This window comes from Malus domestica, chromosome 01 (genome assembly GCF_042453785.1).
Source record: "Malus domestica chromosome 01, GDT2T_hap1".
Classification (NCBI taxonomy): Eukaryota; Viridiplantae; Streptophyta; class Magnoliopsida; order Rosales; family Rosaceae; genus Malus; species Malus domestica.
In genome coordinates this window covers 18951293-18976523 of record NC_091661.1, presented here as the reverse complement: position 1 = coordinate 18976523, position 25231 = coordinate 18951293, and the positions used below count along the sequence as shown (strand labels likewise).

At 38.7% G+C, this 25231-nt stretch overlaps 4 protein-coding genes across 4 annotated transcripts; 1 reads left to right on the top strand and 3 right to left on the bottom strand.

Moving 5' to 3' along the window:
• Positions 1-1098: 1098 nt before the first annotated feature.
• Positions 1099-1751, bottom strand: LOC103426339 (aspartic proteinase nepenthesin-1-like). Its single transcript, XM_029105980.1, has 2 exons — positions 1360-1751; positions 1099-1282 (listed from the first exon to the last, which is right to left on the bottom strand). Exons 1-2 carry the CDS (start codon positions 1749-1751, stop codon positions 1099-1101), a joined length of 576 nt encoding a protein of 191 aa, XP_028961813.1.
• A 94-nt stretch (positions 1752-1845) lies between these two features.
• On the bottom strand, positions 1846-2391 carry LOC114826135 (aspartic proteinase CDR1-like). Its single transcript, XM_029105971.1, has one exon. It carries the CDS (start codon positions 2389-2391, stop codon positions 1846-1848), a length of 546 nt encoding a protein of 181 aa, XP_028961804.1.
• A 605-nt stretch (positions 2392-2996) lies between these two features.
• On the top strand, positions 2997-8593 carry LOC103426329 (uncharacterized). The gene is made up of 6 exons (XM_008364422.4): positions 2997-5416; positions 6013-6641; positions 6900-7109; positions 7488-7705; positions 7829-7888; positions 8033-8593. The coding sequence occupies exons 1-6, from the start codon at positions 3082-3084 to the stop codon at positions 8079-8081; spliced, it is 3501 nt and encodes a 1166-aa protein (XP_008362644.2). The 5' UTR covers positions 2997-3081; the 3' UTR covers positions 8082-8593.
• A 270-nt stretch (positions 8594-8863) lies between these two features.
• On the bottom strand, positions 8864-11840 carry LOC103417634 (phosphatidylinositol 4-kinase gamma 4-like). The gene is made up of 3 exons (XM_008355807.4): positions 11546-11840; positions 9752-11398; positions 8864-9535 (listed from the first exon to the last, which is right to left on the bottom strand). The coding sequence occupies exons 2-3, from the start codon at positions 11123-11125 to the stop codon at positions 9149-9151; spliced, it is 1761 nt and encodes a 586-aa protein (XP_008354029.2). The 5' UTR covers positions 11126-11398; positions 11546-11840; the 3' UTR covers positions 8864-9148.
• Between the last annotated feature and the right edge of the window lie 13391 nt (positions 11841-25231).

Sequence of the window (25231 nt, the reverse complement as noted above, 5' to 3'; positions counted from 1 at the left end):
GGAATTGGGAGAAATCAGTTTCGTTACTTGTAGGGCAAGATGTTAGGACTCTTGTATTAAAAATACGTGTAGTCCCTTTTTCAATTTTATCAAATAAATATTCGGCCAAATCAAACTTAATTAGTCACATGTTTATCTGGAGGGGAAAGTCACATGTTTATTCGGATTTGTCAATCTACATGTTATAGCTTGTGACGTTATGGAGGACATTGCTATTGTCTACGGATATAAGCTTATTTGATGAATTTCTCAATTGAAGTCTTGTAGTTGTAGTACTATATGCGATGTTCTAAAAATCGTAGGCGGTAATCGGACGGCAGTTTGGGGTCAAACACCTAAAGAGACTAGGTTGGGGTTAAGCATTTTTTATAATTTTAATAAAATTTATTTAATTAACATATAAATAAGTACCTTTATTTATACTTAAGAAGAAAAATATATATATATACTTGGGAAAGATAAAATGCAAATGAAAGAATATATAAATTATAAAGTACTACCGTTTATTGAATACATGGATATTGAAGAGACCATGGCAAAGAGACGCAAGCAATCCCATGGAGAGAGAGAGTTTGAGTTTCTTTTTTTTGTTTGATGAAAATGGGTCATAACTGTAAATTACTGATAAAAAGAATTCACTTAGACGGTCTAGGTACCCTATGCAATTTTTTAAATACTTAGGAATTTGTGACAGTAGCCAACCACCTAGATTGTGTTTAGAACACTAACTATATGCTGCATATAAATAAGGAAAAATGTCTAATATTACTTGGAGAAAATGGATAGAAAACAACTCAGATGACATCATGTTACTGTTGAGGAGGGTGGGAGGAGGGACCTTGCATGAGTTTATAAGTAGGATTACTCTCCATATTGCCAATTAATTTTATGATGGAATCTCAACTTTCTTCGGTTACAAAGATGATGCCAATGAAAATTACAAGTACCACATATTTAGGTGCCATCATCACTAATAATCCCTAATAAAGCTAGAGTCCCTGCCTATGTGTGTAATTTTGTTCCACGTTTTTAAGTATACCGACAGAAATTTGTATACTTGAAGGATGTGATGTTGTTAACCGAAATCATACCCAACATTCACATTCCTGTGCTGGTACGGTAGTGGTACATTCCAAAGATAGTAAAACCTGCAAAACTTGGCAAAATAGCCAGGCAGTAGTGTCCATGAGAATTCACCGCCCAAGTGTTATCCGCACTCACCGGAAACTCCAGTCCCGTGAAATGAAGCACAATTTCCGGCGTTTTATCAGCTTGAAACCGGCTATCATCGTAACAAATTATAAAAATGCCATCATAATCTCCCACTCTATGGAAATCTGATAAAGCATCTATGATTACCTTCTCAGCTCACTAAAAGCTCCAAATGCAACCATAGTATGAGTTGTTGCCGAGTCCATGAAAACACCTCCCTCTCCACCAGCGGTCATATTAAAAACTGAACTCGAAACATTGAGCATTGCGCCATCGACGCTAATGCCCTCTAAGTTTAGATAGTACAGACCATTTTCACCGCTCAACCAAGGTGTTTGAGTTTTTGCCTCAGTTTCAGTGACCACTGCAAGTAGCAACCCAATTTTCTCGTTGCTGTTATTGTAGATGCCATTATTTTTGGAAGAAATGCAATACGAAAGGTGGGGGTACGAAATCTGACCAACAAGTGAAGAAGGCTCTCTCCTAACTCCTAAGTCCCACAACTCCAGGTGGGTGATGGCCTGCTTTTGTTTCGACATTAGTGAGACCACAACCGATAATCATGTTTGTTAATTAATGTTACCACTTTATCCATCATGTTCAATCATGATTGTCTCCGTGGCAATGTCTCCTTCAGTATCCATCTTGGTACGCAATTTTGTACCGGCATTCGCCTTTTGGATCAGGGCAATGGGCATCTGAGGTTGTATTGCACTCGATGGAGCCGCACATTACCTTCTGATAGCTGTCTGAGTTTGCAGGATCAAATATTGGTATGCCTTGTTCGTAGCATTTTTCACAAGGCTTACATTGAAACCAAATTAAATCGCTGGCCGTGTTGAAAATCCCAAAGGTGTCAACTCTTGGGGTGCCAACTTTGAACCTCATGATGTTGTCTCCATAGTCTGTATCAATCGGCGTGCTGATGGAATTGCGCTGTGTTTTGCCTGACATTAGCCATTTGAAGTAGTTTTGTCTAGCTATGATTCTGCGGCGTGCTGATTTGATGCGATTGGTAGGTGTGGCCTTGAGGTTGTAGAACGGAGATTGAGGAGAGTCGCGGTGAATGAGACGTGCCTCGAAACCTCGGACTGGTGTCTTAGGAGAAGACATGGACGATGGAGGTATGGTGATCATGATTGAAATTAGTAAGTGGGAGAATATCAGAGTTGACGCCATGGCTGCTAGCCCCCGCCTAGCCCTAGGTGTGGAGTTTATAGGGCAGTTTCGAGGTTTATAGTTGGTAATTTTTTGGGGTTGATCTGTATACGATGAAGCAACCTAAGATTGGATGAACTGGTATATAATTACCATACAAGAAATACCTTGTATTCTCAAGTTTCTAAATGTGTGGAGTATAGATGGTAAGACAACCTTGACATGAATGAATTGTGTTGTGATGACCTTAACAGAAAAATATGTGTGCACCTGCAATCCTTCACATGAATCTTGTCATCGTCAGTTGTCCATCTGAGTAGGTAACTTTTTTACATTGTGAGCGCTACATGCATAATTTTAACGAGAAAAACTTGCATGCAACGGGATGTCATTGTGACGGTATTCCAAACTAATCATGTAAACGCATATCAGTAAATGATAAACTTAAAATACCGCTACAATATTAATTCCGTTATACCTAAGTACTTACTACTACTATTACTTCTCCGCATATGTGGCATATTGATGTGTAGAGCATCATATTTGTTCACCCAAATAATGCTAGCCTTTGAAATCTTTAATTAGTACGACATATGTTACATGTCGTTCTCCTTCATGAACGACATGTCATAATATACCAACTAACAAATACTGAAAAACCTCTCCAAAATCTCCCCGAAAGCTCTGAATGTAACCTCTCTATCTTCATCCATGGAGGTTCTCTCTCTCACTTCACCTTTCCCTTCCAAATTTCCCGCCAATTCTCCGAACAAGAAAACCCCATCTCGGTACAACATTCGCACCTTCGATTTCCACAAAAACCCATCATTTTCCATCTATTTACTCTCCTGCAACAGCAGAAAGTGTCGAGCTTTCGCGCAGTTCGGTGGGCCCACCAGCCGCAGAAACTCGCTGAGGAAGAAGCTCACTGACGGCCAAAAGGTGAATCAGAATTCAATTCCTTTAAACCCAAGTTCTGAAATTCAGTTTTTGAATAATAATTTTGTTGATTCTGAGAGTCAATTTAGTAATTTGGTTTCTGATGATGGTGCGAAAGAGAGCAAATTTTGTAATGGGGTTGCTGATGATAGTGTAGCTGAAACGGGTAATGTAGAAGAATCGAATTCGAAACGTCTTGGTGATTCGGTTTTGTTGAGTAAATTGGAGAGTTGGATGGAGCAGTATAGGAGGGATACTGAGTACTGGGGCATTGGTTCGGGTCATATTTTTACTGTTGTGCAAGATTCTGATGGTAGTGTGAAAGCTGTTTCAGTTAATGAGGATGAAATCTTGAGGAGAAGCCGGGTTGAGCGAGGAGAATTGGAGGGCTCGGCGGAGGTGAACTTGAAAATTTTGCAGGCGGAGAGTTTAGCTAGAGAGATGGAGAGAGGGAACAATGGGATTCCGAGGAATAGTTCCATAGCCAAGTTTGTTAATGAGGGTGAGGGTGAGGGTCTTGTGAAGGCGATTCAGGGTTTTACTCTTGGACCTGAGTTGATACCAAAGCTATCTCGAGTTGGGAGATTGGTGTTGTATGGTGTCATTGCGTTGTGGGCATTGAAGAAGTTATTCACTTTTGGAAATAAAGAAGAGCGGTACTCGGAATTGGAGAAGGAAATGATGAGGAGAAAGATCAAAGCAAGAAAGGAGAAAGAGATGTTAGAACCGAGCAGTGTGGAAGTTGTTCAAGCAGCTCCGGAACTGCCACTGGGTTCCTTTAAAAAGCCTAGCCTTGACAAGCAAGAACTTATGAAGGTTATTGTGAGAGAAAAATCGTCAAATGGTAACCTCGCTCTACAAGTTTCTCCAAGTTCCATGACTGCTGCTGTGAAAACAGATTTTGATGATAAGGTTCACGAAATCAGAAATATGGCCAGGCAAGCGCGAGAAATTGAGAGCAGGGATAGGGATAGAAACGATATTCAGACTCCGAATGATGAAATTTCAGATGGAACTGTGAATGAAATTTCAGATGAAATAGAAGCTGTCAAACGGCATGGAGAAGGGGAAGCAAATATTCTAACCAACCTTGTAAATGGAGATTTCAGGCAAAGTGAGGGTCGTGATGATACTTCTTCTAGTAAAAAGTTAGACTTTGTTGAGGACGGGCATAATGAAACTTCTAGTATTTCGAATATAGAAGTTTCAGATGAAAGGGAAAGCACTAACCAGGATGTAACAGACTGTAAACGGAATTTGCAGTTACCAGACAATGCTCCTTTTAGGGAGTCCAGCAAGTCCAGCAATGGTTCCCTTCAAGTCAAACCAAGGGTTATAAGATCAGTGAAAGAAGCTAGGGAGTATCTTTCCAAAAAACATGACAAAACAAAGCTAAATGAAGAGCCCCGATTTGAACCTGTCCCCAGAAGTGATGTTCTTGGAAGGCTACGAAGTGATAAAGACTTTGGTAACAATGGAAGCCAGGGAGGGTTCGTGGTCAACAATGTTTTAGCTCATGTGATTCCAGATGAAACATCAGATCCTCCATCTACCGAAAATGCTTCTGAAGATTATGATCTGAAGGATGAAAAATTTGAAGCTATAAAGAGTGATAAACCTGATGAAACCGAGAAAAGACACATCATGGACGATGATCAAAAGGAACAGGTTTCTTTAGATCATGAAAGTAGTAACAGTGATTCAATGACAGAACCATCTGTTAAATATGAGAAGTGGATGGAGGAAAACTTTAATGAATTTGAACCTATAGCTAAGAAGATTGGAGTTGGTTTTAGAGATAATTACATGGTTTCAAAAGGAAAAGCAGATCAAGATTCAATTATGAGTTCGGACATGACAGAGCTTGGATCTAATGAAGAAGATGACAGTGAACTTGAATGGATGAAAGATGATAGTCTTAGGGAAATTGTTCTTCAAGTCCGAGATAATGAATTGGCAGGACGGGATCCGTTTCATATGATGGATGCTGAAGATAAGGATGCATTCTTCAAGGGTCTTGAGAAGAAAGTTGAGAAAGAGAATAAAAAGCTGACGAAACTGCATGAGTTGCTCCATGCGAACATTGAAAACCTCAATTATGGTGCAGGTAATTTTTGGACTCATACCTATTGATCTACTTCTCAGCATTGAGGATGATATAGATTTTTTTTTTTTTTTTTATTTTTTTTTTGTGAAAATTTTATGAATTCAGAAAGGGTCAATTTAATTGTACAGCATTCTCACTATGTTGAGATGTTTCAAGTTTTTACTGCAACCAGTTTGATAGGCCTCATAGGTTTTCTGATGGTAGTTTACTCTTCTCTTTGTATTTGTTCGCTAAACTGGTTCCTTACATAACTAGATCCATTGACCGCTTGTTAGGCCGACTATTTGTTAATATAATCTTTATCTTGGACATGGAAAATGGAGAACTTTGAAAGAGACCCTAAGAAAAGACTTAGAGTACTTGGATCTAATGGAAGACATGACACAAAATCGAGCGCAATGGCGTTCTAGGATTCACATAGCCGACCCCACTTAGTGGGAAAAGGCTTTGTTGTTGTTGTTGTTGGACATGGAAAATGGAGGGCTGTATTCATGGTAGCTTTTAGGTTTAAATCTTGCCAACTAATGAGAAAATTGGATATTTGATTTTTCTTGAATACATATTTTGCTTGGACTAATATTTTGCTTTCCTTGTAGACGGTATCAGCATCTATGATCCACCAGAGAAAATTATACCCCGCTGGAAAGGTCCCCCAATAGAAAAGAGTCCGGAGTTCTTGAATTATTTCCAAGAGCAGCGGAAGGCAATTTTTGCTGATAATAGTGAGATTTTGGTGAATAAAGATGAGCAGAACTTTCTTCAGAACTCAACAGGATCCCAATCCCATGAGAGTATTGCTGCTACTTCCTTAACCAATGACCCAAATAAGAAGGATATTAGCAGTTCAAAGACAATTATAGAAGGGAGTGATGGTTCTGTTAGAACTGGCAAAAAATCAGGAAAGGAGTTTTGGCAACACACGAAAAAATGGTCTCAGGGGTTTTTGGAATCCTACAATGCGGAGACAGACCCAGAAATTAAATCCACTATGAGGGACATGGGGAAGGGTTTAGATCGATGGATCACTGAAAAAGAAATACAGGAAGCTGCTGATCTGATGGACAGAATGCCTGAAAAAAGTAAGGAATTCATGGAAAAGAAACTCAGCAAGCTTAAGAGAGAGATGGAATTGTTTGGGCCACAGGCTGTAGTGAGCAAATACCGTGAATATGCAGAAGATAAGAAAGAAGATTACTTGTGGTGGCTAGATCTGCCTTATGTGCTGGTAAGCTAGATATGCACTTCGACTTTTCTGCAATTTTTTAAGCTTGATTTGTGCTGCTAGTTCATTCCCCAATAGTTTCATTTTCTGGAATTAGTTGTCATCTAACACTATATTCAAGTTCCAGGAGGTCCTGGGTTTCAAACCTCTAATCCTTATTCCACATCTATTTGGTTTTTAACATCGGCCTTGATTTTAAGCTTTATGTAGATATTTTTCCCCAATACTCAACCAGTAGTTAATTCTCTCTGTACTTACCAGTGCATTGAGCTGTACACAGTTGATAATGAAGAACAAGGGATTGGATTTTATTCATTGGAGATGGCTGCGGATCTTGAATTGGAACCAAAGCCATACCATGTGATTGCTTTCGAGGACAGTAATGATTGCAAAAATCTTTGTTATATCATCCAGGCTCAAATGGAAACACATGGGAATGGCCATGCCTTTGTTGTTGCCCAGCCACCTAAGGTAAATAATTAATTTGTTTTCAGTTCTGAATGTAATGTTTCAAGTAGATCATCATTCTTCAGTTGCAGCTGTTGAAAATTTATTGCAATTCATGGTCTTAGCAAATTATATTCTCTCAAGAGAGGCCAACTTGGGTGGAACGGCCATTTTATGTTTTCAATATCACTCAGTTAACAGGACTCATAATGTTTTTTCATTTTAAGACAAGAGACTTGAGATGTGATGCTCTATGGTTTTCATATGTTATCCCGTTCACAAATTAAATCTCTTTCCCAACTGTTGTTCAATTGTTCCCTTTCAATTGTTCCATCTAATCTTTATTGATCTGTTGAGGTGGGTGACCAATTTATCTGAACCATCCACTTATCTCCTCTCCAGGATGTTTTTCGGGAAGCCAAAACGAATGGCTTTGGTGTAACTGTCATTAGGAAAGGAGAGCTTCCGCTCAATGTGGACCAAACTTTGGAAGAAGTGGAGGAACAGATCAGCGAGATTGGGAGCAAAATATACCATGATAAGATCATGCAAGAGCGCTCTATGGATATAAGCTCGTTGATGAAGGGTGTATTTGGGTTCAGTGGCAAACCTATTATGAAGTAATTTCTTAACTTTAATAAAGTTGTTTCCATACAATACTTACCTGGTTTATGGGACACGATTTCATTGTATTCTGTTTTCAAAATAGTCACATTTTTGCATCCTGACTGTCTTGATCGCAGAAAAAGACCAACACAGACGATGAAGAGTGCAATTGGTTTCAGCGGCAAGCCCACTAAGAAGTAAGTCCTTCAATCTGATGGAGTTGTTTCCATGCAATACTTAACCAGCACGGAACACCAAAGCATGGATTCGTGTTATTTTACCATAGCATTTTATTTTCTTAGTACGAACATTTTCTTACATCTTGATGTCTTTGATTGCAGAAAAAGATCAAAGAAAATGCTGAAGAAGCCCAGCAAGAAAGAAAGGTGATGCTTGATCATATGCATGCTCCGAGAGACAACAGTAATCGAGCGTGTAAGAAGTTCATGGTAATGACAAACTCCACATGCTTATTCTGGTCGCTGCACAAACGCCGGACAAACTTTGTACAAGTACCCGGAGCTCCATGATTTGGTGCCAAGCATTTACCTTTCAGGTTACCTTTTACCCAAGTCACCGTCTCGCGCATTCTTACACCGGCGCAGAAGTTGCAATAGTCAATTGTGCATGTTGCCCATTCTTCTCACCTGAAGACTAGCCATTGCAGCAGTGCAGCTACCTCCCAAATCCGACTCCGAGTGGTCACTTGCAACAACACATCTTCGGAGCTGGTTCCTTAAATATTAATTCCTATATATTTGCTTTACTTTGTGAATAATTTCCAACTTCATTGTATTTTTCCCTTTTATCTTATTGGAATTCCAACTTAATATAACAAGCCGGAAAATGCATCGAATGAGTGCACCGGAGTATTAATGGAGTTGATAAAAGTGACGAGCGTATACGATATGTTTCACCGTAGCATTGGATGCAACGTGGTATTATAGAATTCCCGCACAGTATATGTGAATTTCAATGTCCAACAAATTCAAATGGCTCATTTAATTCATTAAAACCGAAACAATTGAGATTGTATCAACCACCATTGCCAACAAGTCGCCATTTTCCTATTTTATTCTTAAACATTTTATCAAAATATAGTGGTCTGATATGCATTTTTGGAATATGCAGTATCCAGAACAAAAAAAGCATCCCAAACCTAACAAATGAAATTTTCTGTCTTCAAAACAAACTTCAGTGCTATTGCAAATGGATTAGAAATTGTCACGAAATGAACCACGAACTTCACTACAAGTCAACCGAAACTGGATTTTGGTCCGTAAGGAAAAGCACGAATACGAAAGAAACTGCGGGTCTATAATGAAAAAACGGATACGAAATTGAAGGTGTATGGGCAAAAGGAGGGCTAGTCCTCTTGCCATACAAACATATGTACGCTAATCACATGGTCATCTACACTTTATGTACCTATGTTCTCCACATGATTCAGCATCCCTTTACGAAGGTGATCTTGCAATCTCATCAAGGCGACGGTCCATAATTTGGGACACGGCCTCAAGAAAAGCATCTTCACTTGAATCAGGGAGCACAGAATCCTCTGCTTCTTGCACTATCTCCTCAATGACGGATTCCTTGTTCAAGGTTTTTCTGCACATTATGTTTCCTATGGCAAAGGGAGTGAACTGTCTCTCTGCCCCTTTCTTCAACAGCATGGTTGAAATGCGAAGTGTGCGAGCACATTTGTGGGGCATGTCCCATCCATGGAACTTCAAAAGGGCAATATCTTCTCCTGCATCCAGTGATTTGATGTAATCAATGACCTCGTCAGCATAAGGCTTGCGTGCTTGTGGCCAATACAACCAGTCAAATGTAATGTCTTCAAACTGCAGGAACAAGACAATACACATGAAATTAGTATTACAATATCAGAAAACAAAAATGAAAATAAATCTCCTAAATAATGTCATGGCAATGAGCTGCTGACTATATGATGAAGATAAATTTCAGGAAAACGAGAAAAGAAACGCCAAAAACAATAACAAAATGACAACAAAGACAAATCACTGCCAGTTAATAAAAGTTTAAGTGAATGTACTTACCGTTTCAGGTAAGCAGTACCCATGATCAATTGGAATCAGCACAGTCCGGCCATCTTCACCCTCTTTGCCCAGCAAAATGTTTCCAGCATGCCTGTCCGCATTTGCCAATCTGATATCCAAAACAGAAATCTTATGCACTTCCTCAGTTGGGAAAGCTGCAGGGCCCATGTCTTCACAACTTCCACTATTCTCCATGAACTTCTGCAAGGACCCGACCTTAACAGTTGCATCCCCAGGATGGTTGAACACTTTATGAAAGCACTTGACAATAAATGTTGGGGGGACCCCAGCAAAGCCCTTTGCATTACCAAACAGCATGCGATGCCCACCCATTGGATGATCCAAGAGGTAAGCAGCCACTTCCCTAAGTGCTCCTTCTCCAACTCTTGTTCCCTTTTTCAATCCTTCACCATCCAATGACAATGGCAGCCCCCTCGGATTGTTTTGAGCCATAGGCTCCTCATCAATTGGCTTAAAAACAGATACATACTTTTGACCTGAAGAGTCAGGCATAAAATACGCTCCTCCCGTACCCTCCATAGACCTAATTGGATAACTCCCACTAGCTAGTCCGTTAGACGTGTCAGCAACCATGTCCCAAATCTGGGAAGGTAATTCAATCTTGCGGTTAACAATGACAGGCTCCAACAAAAAGCCCCTGTCAGGAGGTTTACTCGGCACAACTTCATAACATCTCTTAAAGTCATGCTGACCAGCATCATATTGTCGCTTCACATTATCTCCACCAACTTCATAATTTTTCCCATCATCCAATTGTGATGCCACAACTGACAATTCAAAGTTCTTCTCAACTGGTTTGGCCCTAACTTTTGCAGACTTCCGAACCAACAGATGTAAGACAGCATCATTATGTTTACATAAGTCATCAATAAGTCTCTGATCTTCAAGTAGTTTCCCATCACACACAACTTCTTGTCTTTCTAGATCAACAAATTCTTTACTCTTCTTTGCAATCTTTTGTTTCACATATCCAACATCTTTACCACGTTCCACATGGAAGGTAAACTCTTTCCCGCAAGTCGTTCGGACATTGATCTCTTTAAGGTCAGAAAGCCTAAGGACCAAATGTAGAATATTCCCATCCGTTACCCCGTATTCCCGGAGTATGGAATTGCTCCTAGCCAGTTCTCTACCTCCACAAACTAATTTTTGCTTCTTAGCAACAAACCCTTTATAGGTTTGTATCCTAAGCTTCACTGATTCAATAGAGTCCGATCCCAAAACACTCATGGGAGTAGTTGACCCAGACACCGAGAGATATATCAATATCGATTCATCCAAAGACATACACGGTTGGGGAAACCCGGGCTCACTGTGAGCCGGAGTAAGAGCAGCAATACCGGCGGACGACATTATGCTCTTAATTTGAAATTTTCCAAGAAAGTCAAAAAGCTCTTCAAATCAATGCAGAACTTTCAAACCCTAGGAAAACTATACACATATTTACAAGAATGCAGCCATATCTAACCCTAAATTGACCACCCGATTAATACCCAGATGATCAAACAAACCCTAGATTCAATTTTCACAAACTATACAACAAAAGGAACAAACTTGAATACCCTCCTCCCCTCCAAACGAAAGGGGAAAAAGTACGCACAGATCCAACCCCTATAAATCCATCACCTGCAAACCGAAATTACAAAACCCAAGTAAAAATCCAAAAACCCACAAACCAATCGGCAAAACAAAATCCTACAAATTGGACCCAACAAATTACCAATAACAAGTAACAGGGGCAAATCAATAACAAAGATCGATCACGATTCTTACCGAGAAGGAAGAACCGGAAAGAAGGGAGTGACTGAAGAGAATTCAGCTCGATTGCGATTTGTCGTGTAGCTTCTAATGGGTATGTAGTTTGGGGGGCAAATGGGAGAGAGAAAGCTGAAGGAAGACGCGTGCAGACGCTGAGATGTGAGGAAGTGGAGAGGTAGGGGCGAGGTGTTGGATTTTGACGACGAATAAGTAATTTATATTTTTAATTAATTAATTAAATTGCCGTGGGAATGTTCGCGGAAGCAACACGACGGACAGTTGCAGTGCTGACCAAGTTAAGGAGGAAGACGGTGGGAAAAGTTAAACGCCCTTTCAAGCTGCGTGGCTTGCCCAATTAGGGAAAGCCACGTGGATAATTGCTGATTAATCAGTGATTATTTTGTTTGGAATTATTAGAAATGACTGGGCAAAAAAAGGGAACTAACCTTTTCGACCAAACAAAAAGATTACTCTTTTTTCGTTGAATGAAAGAAAGTCCGGGTCCCATTACAACATTTTGAAATTTGAAAAACAAAGTTGCTCTAATGCCAAATTGTAACAGAAATATTAGAATATAATTTTATTTTAACAAGCGGTATTATCTATAATAAGAGAAATTGGTGAATTTAACATCATACTGAGATAGCAATAATGTAATTCAAATTCGTATTTAACGAGAATAGAACCTAAAGTATAAAAAATTAGATGGCTAATCAGCCCGCTGGTTTGCAGAGGCCAACAGCATGGCTTGCAATTATCGAGAAAATATATTTTTTTCCGAAAGGTTTAAAGATGATAGAGTAGTTTTGATTCTCTAATTATTGTATATGTAGCACTCTTTTTTTATTTTTTTTTTTCGAATTCTGAAGTTTTATTCCGTGTGATATACTTCAACAAGACTTTTTATCGGGGTCTATATTTTTACACTATGTTTGGATGAGAGAAATAAACTTGAAATTTGGATAAGTGTCAGAATTTATAAATTGACATGCACCAATTTCCTTGTTTGGATTAATATCAAAGAAATTTAGAATTTCCGCGTGGAAAAAAAAACTTGAAATTTGGGGTCTCCAATTTCCAAGTTTAAATTTCATGTAAATATGTGTCATTTCCCAATTTATATGATTGAGAGTTTAAAATTAACAAATTCCGTTTTCAATTCTATTGTTTTTTTAAGTTAACCAAACAACAAAATTCACAAATTCTAGAAAATAAAATCCCTTCATTTCAATTTCCGTCATTTTAAAATTCCTTAGTAATCTTAAATTTCTTTATCCAAGCATAGTGTTAGGGTACAATGTTAATCTATTTGTGTTGTTGTTTTGGATTGCATTGTATATATTTTGTTTTATATGTATTTTTTCTTTTGTGAATAAGCGATGTTATCTATACTAAAGGGGAGGAGGTGGGCCTAGCCTCACAATAGGTTAGTAATAATTTGACTTAAATTCGCCTTTAACATGAATCGAACCTAAGACCTTTGTTTTGTTTTGTCTCATGACAACTTATTTAGGAACATGTCTTTTTAAGACGCAACTTTTGTTCCTAATAATTAAGTTTGAGTTTAAGATAACTTTTTATATTAAAATGAGTAAATTGTACAAATGGTCCCTCAACTTTAATCAAATTGGAGCAATGGTCCCTCAACTAAAAATCCATTACCATTGGTCCCTCAACTTATCAAAATGTGTAGCTATAGTCCTTTTTATCAATTTTGTCAAAATTTTGTCAAAATAAGCTATGTTGGAATGACCATTTATATAATTAGGGTTCATTAACTCATCAAAGTGTATAATTATGGTTCTTTTTGTCAACTATGTCAAAAAATTTGTCAAAACGAGTTATATTGGAAGGACCATTGCTACAAGTGAGTTAAAGTTAAAGGACCATTTCTCCACTTGAATTAAAGTTCAGGGACCAATGGTAATGAATTTTTAGTTGAGGGACCATAGCTGCACGTTTTGATAAGTTGAGGGACCAAAGGTAATGGATTTTTAGTTGAGGGACCATTGCTCCAATTTGATTAAAGTTGAGGGACCATTTGTACAATTTACTCTTTTAAAATTTCTACTCTTTATTGGTGTTTGAATAAAACATTTTTTCCAAACAAAAAAAATGGTGTAATTACCCTTTTGGACTTGGCAATTAAGGCTAGTTGAGTCGTATTGGACCAATTTTGGAAGGTTGGGCTTACACGAAGCAACTAAGACACTCGCTTCGCTTGCCTTTTAAAAAGTCTATGTGAAGAGAGATATAAGAAAAAAGAGGAAATACTCCTAATTAGATCCAAAATTTAGTTGTTTCCGTTCCGTCCTTGTTTCCATCTCAACATGTGTCTCAAGACTTTGTAATAACCTTTTTGATTCTATTTTAAGCATTCTCGATCGGTATCTTTACCTTTAAACTTAATTATCTATAGTGGTGCATATCTCTTTACACCTAATCACGTGACGAGAGAGATATAAAAAGGGCTGTGTGCCTTTGTTAAAACCGAGGTTTTGCCATCTTGGACACATTTCCAACACACAAAAATTGTGTTTGCATTATTCGCAATGCTTTCCATTTGAGAACAACCTAGTATGACCTTACAAATAAGTGAACTTCAACAATTAAGGCAGACTGAACAGAGCAATTAGAAGCTCCCATATCCATGGTGTTAAGCATGCCGCCAGCGTTCATCCTAAGCTGGATCGAACTCTCCATGAGATTCGTAGTTGCATTATACAGTTATTGTGTTCGTATACAAGCCGGACTCGGAATAGTCTTCCATTCAAGCCATGACTTGTAGGCTAACAGATATGTTCAGCACAAAGCCAATTCCCACACTCCAAGCATGCTTCTGCAAATTCTCTATATTTCCTGCAGGGAGCAACCTTTCTGGTTTCTTGTCTATTTTAGGTCATGGTTTAGATCTTTCTGCTTTATTGTTCAGCACAAAGCTGGGAAATGCTAGAGTTATGTCCCTGCAGAGAGTACGTAGACATACCGACGTTAAAAAGCCAAGCAAAACCAAAACTTCTACGAAAACTAGAACACCAATGAACCGGCATATCAGACACATGCTTGTGGTCCAAGAGATAACGAGGATGACCTAAAATATGCGATACTTGTTCAGCGATTTACAAAACACTAACTAAAGTTTGCAGAACGCAGGTTTAGGTTTTAGGACGTACATTAAGTATGGAAGAGTCATGTTTTTCAGCAAAGAAGGGTTTTGTGCTACGTATTCCTTCCACTCTTCCTCGTCAATTCTACCATCCGCTTTTCCATCTGCATCCTTGAATGTCTGATCAGCCCGCTGGTTTGCAGAGGCCAACAGCATGGCTTGCAATTATTCAGAAAATATTTTTTTTTTTCCGAAAGTTTTAAAGATGATAGAGTAGTTTTGATTCTCTAATTATTGTATATGTAGCGCTCTTTTTTTTTTTCGAATTCTGAAGTTTTATTCCATGTGATATGCTTCAACAAGACTTTTTATTGAGGTCCATATTTTTAGGGTACAATGTCGGTCTATTTGTGTTGTTGTTTTGGATTGCATTGTATATATTTTGTTTTGTTTGTGAACAAACGATATTATCTACACTAAATGAGAGAGGGTGGGCCTAGTCTCATAATAGGCTAGTAATAATTTAGCTTAAATTCACCTTTAGCATGAATCGAACCTAAGACCTTTGTTTTGTTTCTTCTCATGATAACTTATTTAGGAACATGTCTTTTTAAGACGTAACTTTTATTCCTAATAATCACGTTTGAGTTTAGGATAACTTTTTGTTTTAAAATTTCTACTATTTATTGGTGTTTGAATAAAACATTTTTTTCCAAACAAAAAAAATGGTATAATTACCCTTTTGGACTTGGCAATTAAGGCTAGTTGAGTCGTATTGGAGCAATTTTGGAAGGTTGGGCTTACACGAAGCAAGACACTGGCTTTGCTTCCCTTTTAAAAAGTCTATGAAGAGAGATATAAGTAAAAAGAGGAAATACTCCTAATTAGATCTAAAATTTAGTTGTTTCCGTTCCGTCCTTGTTTCCATCTCAACATGTGGTCTCAAGACTTTGTAATAACCTTCCTATTTCTATTCTAAGCATTCTCGAATTGGTATATTTACCTTTAAACTTAATTATTTATAGTGGTGCATATCTCTGTACACCTAATCACGTGATGAGAGAGATATAGAAATGGCTGTGTGCCTTTGTTAAACCCGAGGTTTTGCCATCTTGGACACATTTCCAACGCACAAAAATTGTGTTTGCATTATTCGTAATGCTTTCCATTTGAAAACATCCTAGTATGACCTTACAAATAATTGAACTTCAACAATTAAGGCAGACTGAACAGAGCAATTAGAAGCTCCCATATCCATGGTGTTAAGCATGCCGCTACCGTTCATCCTAAGCTGGATCGAACTCTCCATGAGATTCATAGTTGCATTATACAGTTTTTGTGTTCATATACGAAGCGGACTCGGAATAGTCTTCCATTCAAGCCATGACTTGTAGGCTAACAGATATGTTCAGCACAAAGCCAATTTTTTCCACACTCCAAGCATGCTTCTGCAAATTCTCTATATTTCCTGCAGGGAGCAACCTTTCTGGTTTCTTGTCTATTTTAGGTCATGGTTTAGATCTTTCTGCTTTATTGTTCAGCACAAAGCTGGGAAATGCTAGAGCTATGTCCCTGCAGAGAGTACGTAGACATACGGACGTTGTTAAAAAGCCAAGCAAAACCAAAACTTCTACGAAAACTAGAACACCAATGAACCGGCATATCAGACACATGCTTGTGGTCCAAGAGATAACGAGGATGACCTAAAATATGCGATACTTGTTCAGCGATTTACAAAACACTAACTAAAGTTTGCAGAACGCAGGTTTAGGTTTTAGGACGTACATTTAAGTATGGAAGAGTCATGTTTTTCAGCAAAGAAGGGTTTTGTGCTACGTATTCCTTCCACTCTTCCTCGTCAATTCTACCATCCGCTTTTCCATCTGCATCCTTGAATGTCTGACACATACAAGAAAGTTACAATCATCGAGATCACAAACTGGGGAAGTGCAATCATCAAAGATAAACGGAGTCAAAATCCTTACCTTGTCCACAATCATTTCGACAATATCATCTGAAAGAACCAGATCAGACTCGTCTAAAAGCGCCAGCACCATCACCTTCAACTGTTTTAAAAATTGTATCATTTGAAGCAAAATCATGATTCATGAAGGAGCAAACAAGAACTTAAACCTCAAGGACTTTTAGCTAAAGGAGAAACCAAGATGGAAAAACAAGAAACGTCGACTGGACTTACCTCTTCGTGCTCGATGTAACCAGTGCGCCTCAGATCATATAACTTAAAAGCATCTGCCATATCAATGTATGTATCAATTTTAGTGCCTACACATTTGAGTTAAGACATGCTAATGCTACTGCCAATTGAAAACTGAAAATTTTCAAACACATGGGAATTGGCGAATGCATCACGAGTCGAGTTCTTACATGTACTTTTGACTGCGTCAGGAGTTTTTGGGTGGAAAACGCTCAATATTTGAACAAATTCTGCAAACTCGATACGGCCATTGTCGTCGACATCAAAAATATCAAAATAGCTACAAAGCATGGCAGAACAAAGATATTTTAGGAATTAGAATCCTAATGCAAACACTATAGTATACATTAGTACATGAAAAATCAAAATCATGCATTTTTTTTAAATGAATACTGTTGATGCACAAAAACGGAGGTCTTGGAACAACGTAAATCTAACCGTGAATCTGAAAGTAATGTAAATAACACAAGATGTATCGTGGTTCACCCCAATGTTTGGCCTACGTCCACACTGATTATTGTATTTATCTGAGAGGTGGGGGAGAGAACCTTTGAATATGAGAGGGGATGTGAGAGGGGTGAGAAGGCTTAAGAAATGGCCTCTCTTAATGAGGAGGGTGAGGAGTCCTTTTATAGAATAAGGGCTCCTCACTTATTACATATTTGCCCCTTCCTCTATTACATAATTACATTTAAGTCCCATGAGTATTTATACGAGATCTAAATACGGAGGTCCTAAGTATGGTATAAACAGTAGTCCCCCAAGTCTTCAATCAAGAGAGTCTTTTGGCTGGAGACTTGAAATTCAGTCCATGTGTGGACATGGACCGAAGTAACTAGATATCGTCTTGAACTGATACTTGATATGAGGCGGTGCTCAAAGTGAAATGATGCTCAACTATCACATGTTGCGAGGCTGCTCGGCTTGTGGCTTATGTTTCCTTGGTTGGCTCGGCTTGTGGCGTTGAAGGTGAGGGAGTCCCTTTTATAAAATAAGGGCTCGCTCCTCAATACATAAATGATGGGCTAGAGTTGATGCTCGCGGCGAAGCGGTTGCTCAGTAGGCGGCGATGCTCTCTAATGGTGGTGAAAGAGTCCCTTTTATAGAATAAGGGCTCGCTCCCCAATACATAAGTGATGGGTTAGGAGTGATCCTTGCGGCGTTGATCTCTAATGAAGGTGAGGGAGTCATTTTTATAAAATAAGGGTTCGCTCCTTAGTACATGAATAATGGGTGCTCTCTAATGAAAGTGAGGGAGTCTCTTTTATAGAATAAGAGCTTGTTCCTCAATACATAAGTGATGAGCTAGAGGGCTGGTTTGGTATTGCTGTGCTTTGAAAAAAAACTGCTATGAGAATAAGCGGCTGTGCTGTGAGAATAAGCGGCTGTGAAATAAATCAGCAGAGTGTTTGGTAAACTTTTTTGTAAAAGTGCTTTTGGAAAAAAAAAACAGTCTAATAGTGGGTCTTTTCATTAAAGAAGCACTGTAGCTCCGTGTGCTTTGAAAAAAAACCAGTTTTCCAAAGCTGCAAATAGCAGCTTCAGCTTTTTCCTTTGATTTCAGCTTATTCTCACAGCAGCTTCCAAAATAAGCCTTTTTTTTTTCAGTTTACCAAACACCTAAAACCCTCACAGCTTTTTTTCATGGGTGCTTTTTTTTTAAGCACCTCACTCCCAAACTAAGTCAGAGTTCCCCAAGTATTTTTTATGAGGCCCAGTTGAGGCCCAATATATGGTGTATAGTGTAGTCCCTCAAGTCTTTGGTCAATAGAATCTGTTGGCTGGAAACTTCAAATTGAATCCATGTATGGGCCGAAGTAGCGATTTGTTCGGAGGCGGTATTTGTATACCCTGTATTGAAGCTTTGTAGGTGAAGCTTTGCAAGTGAAGCTTTGAATCTGGAGCTCTGTAAATGAAGTTTTTGAAGCTGGAGCTCTGTAAATGAAGCTTTTGAAGCTGGAGCTTTTGTGAATGAAGTTTTTGAAGCTGTAGCTCTGTAAATGAAGCTTTTGAAGTTAGAGCTTTTGTAAATGAAGCTTTTGAAGCTGTAGCTCTGTAAATGAAGCTTTTGAAGCTGATTGACATGAGTGATGCTCATGAATGTTTACGTTGATTGACATGAGTGATGCTCATGAATGTTGACATGAGTGATGCTCATGAATGTTTATGTATGATTGACATGAGTACTGCTCATGTATAATTTGAAGTATTGGGCGTACTTTTGATCACCTGGTTGGTGGTAATAGTGGCAAGTTGCCGAATAATTTTGGAGTACTGGCGTACTTTTGATCACTTGGTTGGTGGTAATAGCGGCAGGTTGTCGAATAATTATGGAGTACTGGGTGTACTTTTGATCGCCTGGTTGAAGCTATTTTGGGCTTATAGGCTTTCGCCCTCTACACAACATTCCAGCCCATTTATTTTGGGCTTTGTCGTTTTTATTTATTTATTACTATTACCCTCTGATGGGGTTTATACAGACGTTTCCGAAAGATAGGAAAAATACATCATAAAAATAAGAAAAGTAAATCACATCATTCTGGTAAGGTGTTTATTCCTTACTTTTGCTTTCTGCTTTTACTTTTCCACCACACATCTCTCTGTATCTGTCTCTGTGCTGCTATCATGCATGTGCTCAGTAAAAAACCCAATCTTTCAAATTTTATTCTCTTCTCTCCTTTTGCTTTGCTTTTGCTTTTGTTTCTGTCTTCTTTTCTCTTTTTTTTTTTTTTTTGCTTTCTGCTTTTGTTTCTATTCACTGCGCTTTCAGTCTTGTCAAAACCGAATTTGGCACCAAAGTAGAAAGCAACCATGCGTTGCTGTCCACAGCTAAAATTGCTACTTTTCCTAAGTTTCCAGGAAAAAGGATGGAAAAAGTTGCAGACTTTGGTTTACACAGATCTACCGGCTGGTCTTGTGATGTAGTACCTAAACAAATTGCACATGCAATCCAAGGTTCTGATGCAAACACGACCAACTTGCCTGAAACATACACGAGTTCAACACTTTCAATTTTGCCGTAATCATTGCATTCTCATCCTTGATGACCACCTGCATTTTTCTCAAACTAGCCAAAGTTGAAGGAAGCCTCTCAAACAAAAATCTGGCAGCAAAAAGACCTGGGCTTCCAGATCCAAACCACTCGAAATTCCATTGTCCTTCCAAAAAAGGCGACCTGGGTAGGTTGTAGGACATGGTGTTGGATTGATCCGCTCCAAAGCAGTTATCCTCTCATTCACATCAATCTGATCCATGTCTGTTGTCTTCCCAGTGACTAAAGCCTCAAAGCCCCCAGCATCCTTAAAGGCGAGAAAAAGTGATTTTTTTTAGCGGAAAGCCTCTCCATTTCCATATGACTCCTTGCTTAAAACCACCGTCAGCTAGAACTTCGCCGTCGCCGGAGTCGACCATCGAGGCCGACTCAGTCACAAGGAAGGTGAAGGACCCAAGCTTGAGCTTCGCATTGTAGATGTACGGACGCTCCTAGTCAGCCTCTTGCTTGAGATCAGTTTCATGCTTAAGCTCCACGGCGCCCAGGACGGCCACATAGAACTTGATGGCATCTTCGTCATTGGGTGCCTTGATCGAAAGACGAGGATGGCACTCCATCACAGTGATAAGGGTCACGGGTGAGACCTTCTCCACGGCCTCACCGTTTCGAACTTCATAGTGGAGGTCTTCGTTTCTGGCATTCGGATCGAGTAGGGTCTTGGGGGACAGAGACACCACTTCTGCATTCGGATCCGGTGTGCCTACAAGTCTTCTTTTTCGTTTGTGGGTGGCTATGCCATTTTCATGGGAGGAAGAAGACGAAAGAGCAGAAGGAGAGGCTGCGGTGTTGTTGTTGTTGTTTTATTAGGGTTGTTGTCGTCCTATTCCTCTTCACTGTTACTGTTAGGTTGCTTGTTCCTAAGCAACAAAGGTGGCGTTCGAGGCACGGCCGTTGCACTAGTAGTAGAACTAGTCTTGTCATGCTCGCTGTCATTAAAAGCTTGCGCAAAGCTGCGTTTCTTGTAGTTGTCGTTAATACTACAACAAACCCTAGCTTCGTAAACAAAGTTGTTCAAGTCGAAGCCCTTGATTGGCGGAGAATGAGGAGGATGAGTGCTTGGTCTCGGGCCCATGGGCTTTTGAGGCGAGGAGGATGACGTCGCGTTCATACATTTACGTATGCTGCATTAGCAGCTCAGCTTCTGGTGTGCTGGGTTTTTGACGAGAGGCAAATGATCGGTCTAATCACGGAAGGAAGATGACGCCGCGTTCATTCATTTTCTCTGCCCACCCACTTTTTTCTACCACCACCCTCAAACTCGGACTTGACAAAGTCCTCATGACTCGGTCACTGACTCACCCGAGTTGCACTCGCACACAAAGTTTGTTGCTTTTTGGATTTCCAGAGAGAGAGAGTATTTGGTTTCCTGGGTTTTTGCAGATTCACGGTGGAGGTGAAAAAATGAGAGAGAACCGACACAACTTTTCGTATCGGTTCCCACAGACGGCACCAAATGTTGATGCACAAAACCGGAGGTCTTGGAACAACGTAAATCCGACCATGAATCTGAAAGTAATGTAAATAACACAAGATGTATCGTGGTTCACCCCAATGTTTGGGCTACGTCCACATTGATTATTATATTTATCTGAGAGGTGAGGAAGAGAACCTCTGAATATGAGGGGATGTGAGAGGGGTGAGAAGGCTTAAGAAATGGCCTCTCTTAATGAGGAAGGTGATGAGTCCTTTTATAGAATAAAGGCTCATCACTTATTATATATTTGCCCATTTCTCTATTATATAATTACATTTAAGTCCCCCGAGTATTTATACGAGATCTAAATACGGAGGCCCTAAGTATGGTATAAACAAATACTGTTGGAAAAATTGGGGTCTAGTTGCTATAATAAATTACATAGAAAATCAAGAAATAATTCATGCAATTATATATCACAATAATAAATGCACATGAGTAACTAATATTAAATAAACATGATATAATGGATTAGAAAAACCTAGAAAATATGGTCGGGACAAGTGTTGGACACTTTATCCTTAAGATAAGTTTACGTCCCACGACGGTGCTTATGGTTGATCGGCACATATCTCCCAAGATACAACGACTCTGTCTTTGTAATAGTAGCACTCCAAATCATAAGGCTCTATGAACCACGATTGATTTGAAAACTCTCTCATATGGACTCAATAAGACTCTCTAATATTTAGTGCACTCTATGTATGATTATGTTAACAATGAAAAGTTATCTTAATGATTATAGGGGCTTCCCTATTTTATAGAATGTGAGATACCTCTTTGGAAAGTATGTAATTATTCATGACGAGTCAAAAGTTGTAACACTTCATTTAAGTAGATATATCTTTATACCAAAAGGCTTCACTTCTAATTTCCATTCAATTAATAAATTTAATATAATAACAAAATCATGCATCTTAAGAAAGTGAAAAAACAATATTAATGGTAATTAATTTAAGACCACATATTTACCGCTAAAAAGAGGTTCCTTTTTTGTGATTTTGGAAAAGGGCAAGCTGGAGCTCTTCCTGTTCATAATAAGCATCAAATTATAAAAGCAGTCAAAAAAGGTAATTTTAAAGAAAAGATTATGATACTGTTCATTTTAACGAAAAATCACATTTTTATACTAAAAAGTCAATCATTGTACTATTCATTTTACCCTTTATTTTGTCCTTATCGTTAAAATTCAAAGTTTTGAAATCATTTTCATTAGTTTTTCTTAAAAAAAAGTCAAATTTTCAAAATTATTCTTTAGAATTAATTCAAAGTAAAATAAAATATTAGTAAACAAATACTTCAAATTCTGAAGAAAAAAGAGGGAAACAGACAGACCTTGTGTATGAGCCCGTCTTTAACTACAGAACTGCTCAGTTTCTTTACAGCTCATACAAGGACTCCACCTCACCCTCAGAAACTGCCATTTCCCAAAACATCAGTACAACATCAGATTATCAAACTTAATTATAACAAGTCCTTTAAAAAAAAAAAAAAAAAAAAAAAAAAAAAAAAAAAACTTAATTATAACAAAATCAACCCAATATATTTTCAATCTGAAAACTTATTTAGTTACCAACTTTAATTACGTAAATTTATAACTAAAAAAAAAAAAAAAGCTTTTGGATTTTGGTTTTCAATTAAAAAAAAGAAAGTAAAAATGAAAAACTAAAATGGTTATCAGGCGTTTCTTAAATTATACTCACATGGGGTTTGGGAAGCAAGAACAGCATGATGCTCGTCCAAACCAGATGATCCCGATCTGGCACTTTGGCCGGCTTTTGCTCTCCTTTTCTTTGAGATGGAGGTGCCCATTAAAATAAAGGAATTTTAACGAAAAACACTTGTATTGTTCATTCTAACAAAAAACCACATTTTTACATTAAAAAGTCAATCATGGTACTATTCACTTTACCTTTTATTTTGTCAGTTAAAACTCAAAGTTTTCAAGGTTTTTTCATTAGTTTTTCTTTAAAATAATGGAACTTCCTCTTCTTCCTCTTCTTCTTGTTTTCCTTCTTCCTGCGAGTTTCTGAATTTCAATCTTTGGTTTTTATTTTCCCGTAATTTGACTTGGAGAAAGTATCTGTAGGGTTCTTCAATTCGTATGGATTAAGAGACAAAGATGGAGACGAACAAACAATTATAGGTTTCTTGTTCGATTCAGTCTAAGGTTGTAAGCCATCTCCAACTGAAGAGCCCTCCGGTCCTTTAATAAATTAATATTTTAATGAACAATGTATAGTCATATTTCTTACTAATCCTCGGTTGGAGACGGTTTTCGGGCTATTTTCTGTCCTCTGACCTTCTGGATCCTTCGGTTGGTGATGACCTAAGAAAACAGTAAGCAAACTCGTGTTAGCTAAATGCGAAGGTCAACGTTATACACCTGTCGATCACGGCTTCCTCATTATAAAAATATAAAGAAAAGAGAAATGCCAAGGAGACTCTAACAAAGGGACTCTTCAGGATCTCTATCACTTCACCGTTTTATGTTAACTTTCTATGCTAATAATATAAAATATTGTATCAAAAGTATAAGAAGGGAGAGAGTCCCAATGTTGAGAAAATTTCTTTAGCATTTCTCTAAAGGATAAAAAAGGATATGGATCTTCTCCGGATCCTCTTTATGAGGATTCCAAGGATCCATAAATTATGTCCGTTCATCGTACATCGTACGGTCAGAAATCAATTTAAAATTTAAAATTATATATAAATAATACCCAACTCTCAAGTTATTTGATATCTTATGTTCCAAGAATTTACACTTCCATCACTCATGAGCTCTTTCGTGATGCTTATGATAAGCAATACTATTATTGTTACACTCTGAGTTGTAATAAGAAGATAGGTGAGTGTTTAGAACAGCTCCAGCGGGAGCTCATGCTCAAGGGACAGGCTGCGGAATGGGGCTTGATTGCCTGAGGGAGGAAGCCCAGCGTTGGCTGGCAAGACAGCCTGAGAAGACATGTCGATTCGTGCCAGCTCAAGCGCCTAAATGCAGTCTGACGTGGATTGACGTCAGGGCGACGGCAACGTCAGCCACGTGGTGGACGAGATTTCCTTTGCTCTTTCTCAACCTTCATGGTTCTTGAACGACGTCGTCGTCTCACGGTGGATGGACGACAGTGATGACGACTCTTCCCAATCCCTTCGCCTCGTGACCACCACCGCCTTGCCGAATTGAGCAAGAGCTCCATAACCCACAAACTTGCTGGAGTGTGCTCCGAGGAGGTGACCAAAAACTGGGCAAGGTTTCAAAGAAATTGCAAGGGGTTAAACCTTTGGTTTCGAACTGGAAAAACACCACAAATCTTGTCCCAAACAACATTAAGACATAATGAAACAAGATTTTCATAGAGAACCTCACCTGTGTTCGAGTTTTAAATCTTGAAGCTCTCGGCTTCAATGACAGTTTACACCGTGATGGTCCGATGACGCATGCAACCGTATAGCTAGGATCTTTTAGTCCCAGAGATTAAGGTTTCATGGTTTTGGAGTTTGATTTGTTTAATTTTTGAAGAGGAAAGTGTGTGAGAGCTCTCGGAGCTCTAGAGAGAGTGAGAGTGTCGACAGCTTAGAGAGAGAGAGAGAGGAACTTTAGAAAAAATGGAGAGAAGTGAGAAGGATGAGTGGAAAGAGAGGAAGTGACGTGAGTGATGTGAGCAAGTTGCAAAAAATACTATTATTTTATTTACTTATCGCCAGAACTATTTAAGTGTAGGGATAGAGATGCAAAAGGTAATTACTGTTCATTAAGGGCAGTTATTGTTTACTAGATGAATTAAATAGTGAATAGCATGGGGGGAGGGTTCCCACACTGGAACTGCTCTTAAATTCGAGATGCAGTAAGTTAA

Coding starts and splice junctions, on each gene's coding strand:
- LOC103426329 (XM_008364422.4), top strand. CDS start 3,082: ATGGAGGTTCTCTCTCTCACTTCACCTTTCCCTTCCAAATTTCCCGCC. Junction 7,706..7,828: donor AGTGGCAAACCTATTATGAA/GTAATTTCTTAA, acceptor TCTTGATCGCAG/AAAAAGACCAACACAGACGA. Junction 7,889..8,032: donor AGCGGCAAGCCCACTAAGAA/GTAAGTCCTTCA, acceptor CTTTGATTGCAG/AAAAAGATCAAAGAAAATGC.
- LOC103417634 (XM_008355807.4), bottom strand. CDS start 11,125: ATGTCGTCCGCCGGTATTGCTGCTCTTACTCCGGCTCACAGTGAGCCC. Junction 9,536..9,751: donor GGTACTGCTTACCTGAAACG/GTAAGTACATTC, acceptor TTGTTCCTGCAG/TTTGAAGACATTACATTTGA.
- LOC114826135 (XM_029105971.1), bottom strand. CDS start 2,391: ATGGCGTCAACTCTGATATTCTCCCACTTACTAATTTCAATCATGATC.
- LOC103426339 (XM_029105980.1), bottom strand. CDS start 1,751: ATGTCGAAACAAAAGCAGGCCATCACCCACCTGGAGTTGTGGGACTTA. Junction 1,283..1,359: donor GCTTTTAGTGAGCTGAGAAG/GTAATCATAGAT, acceptor TTACGATGATAG/CCGGTTTCAAGCTGATAAAA.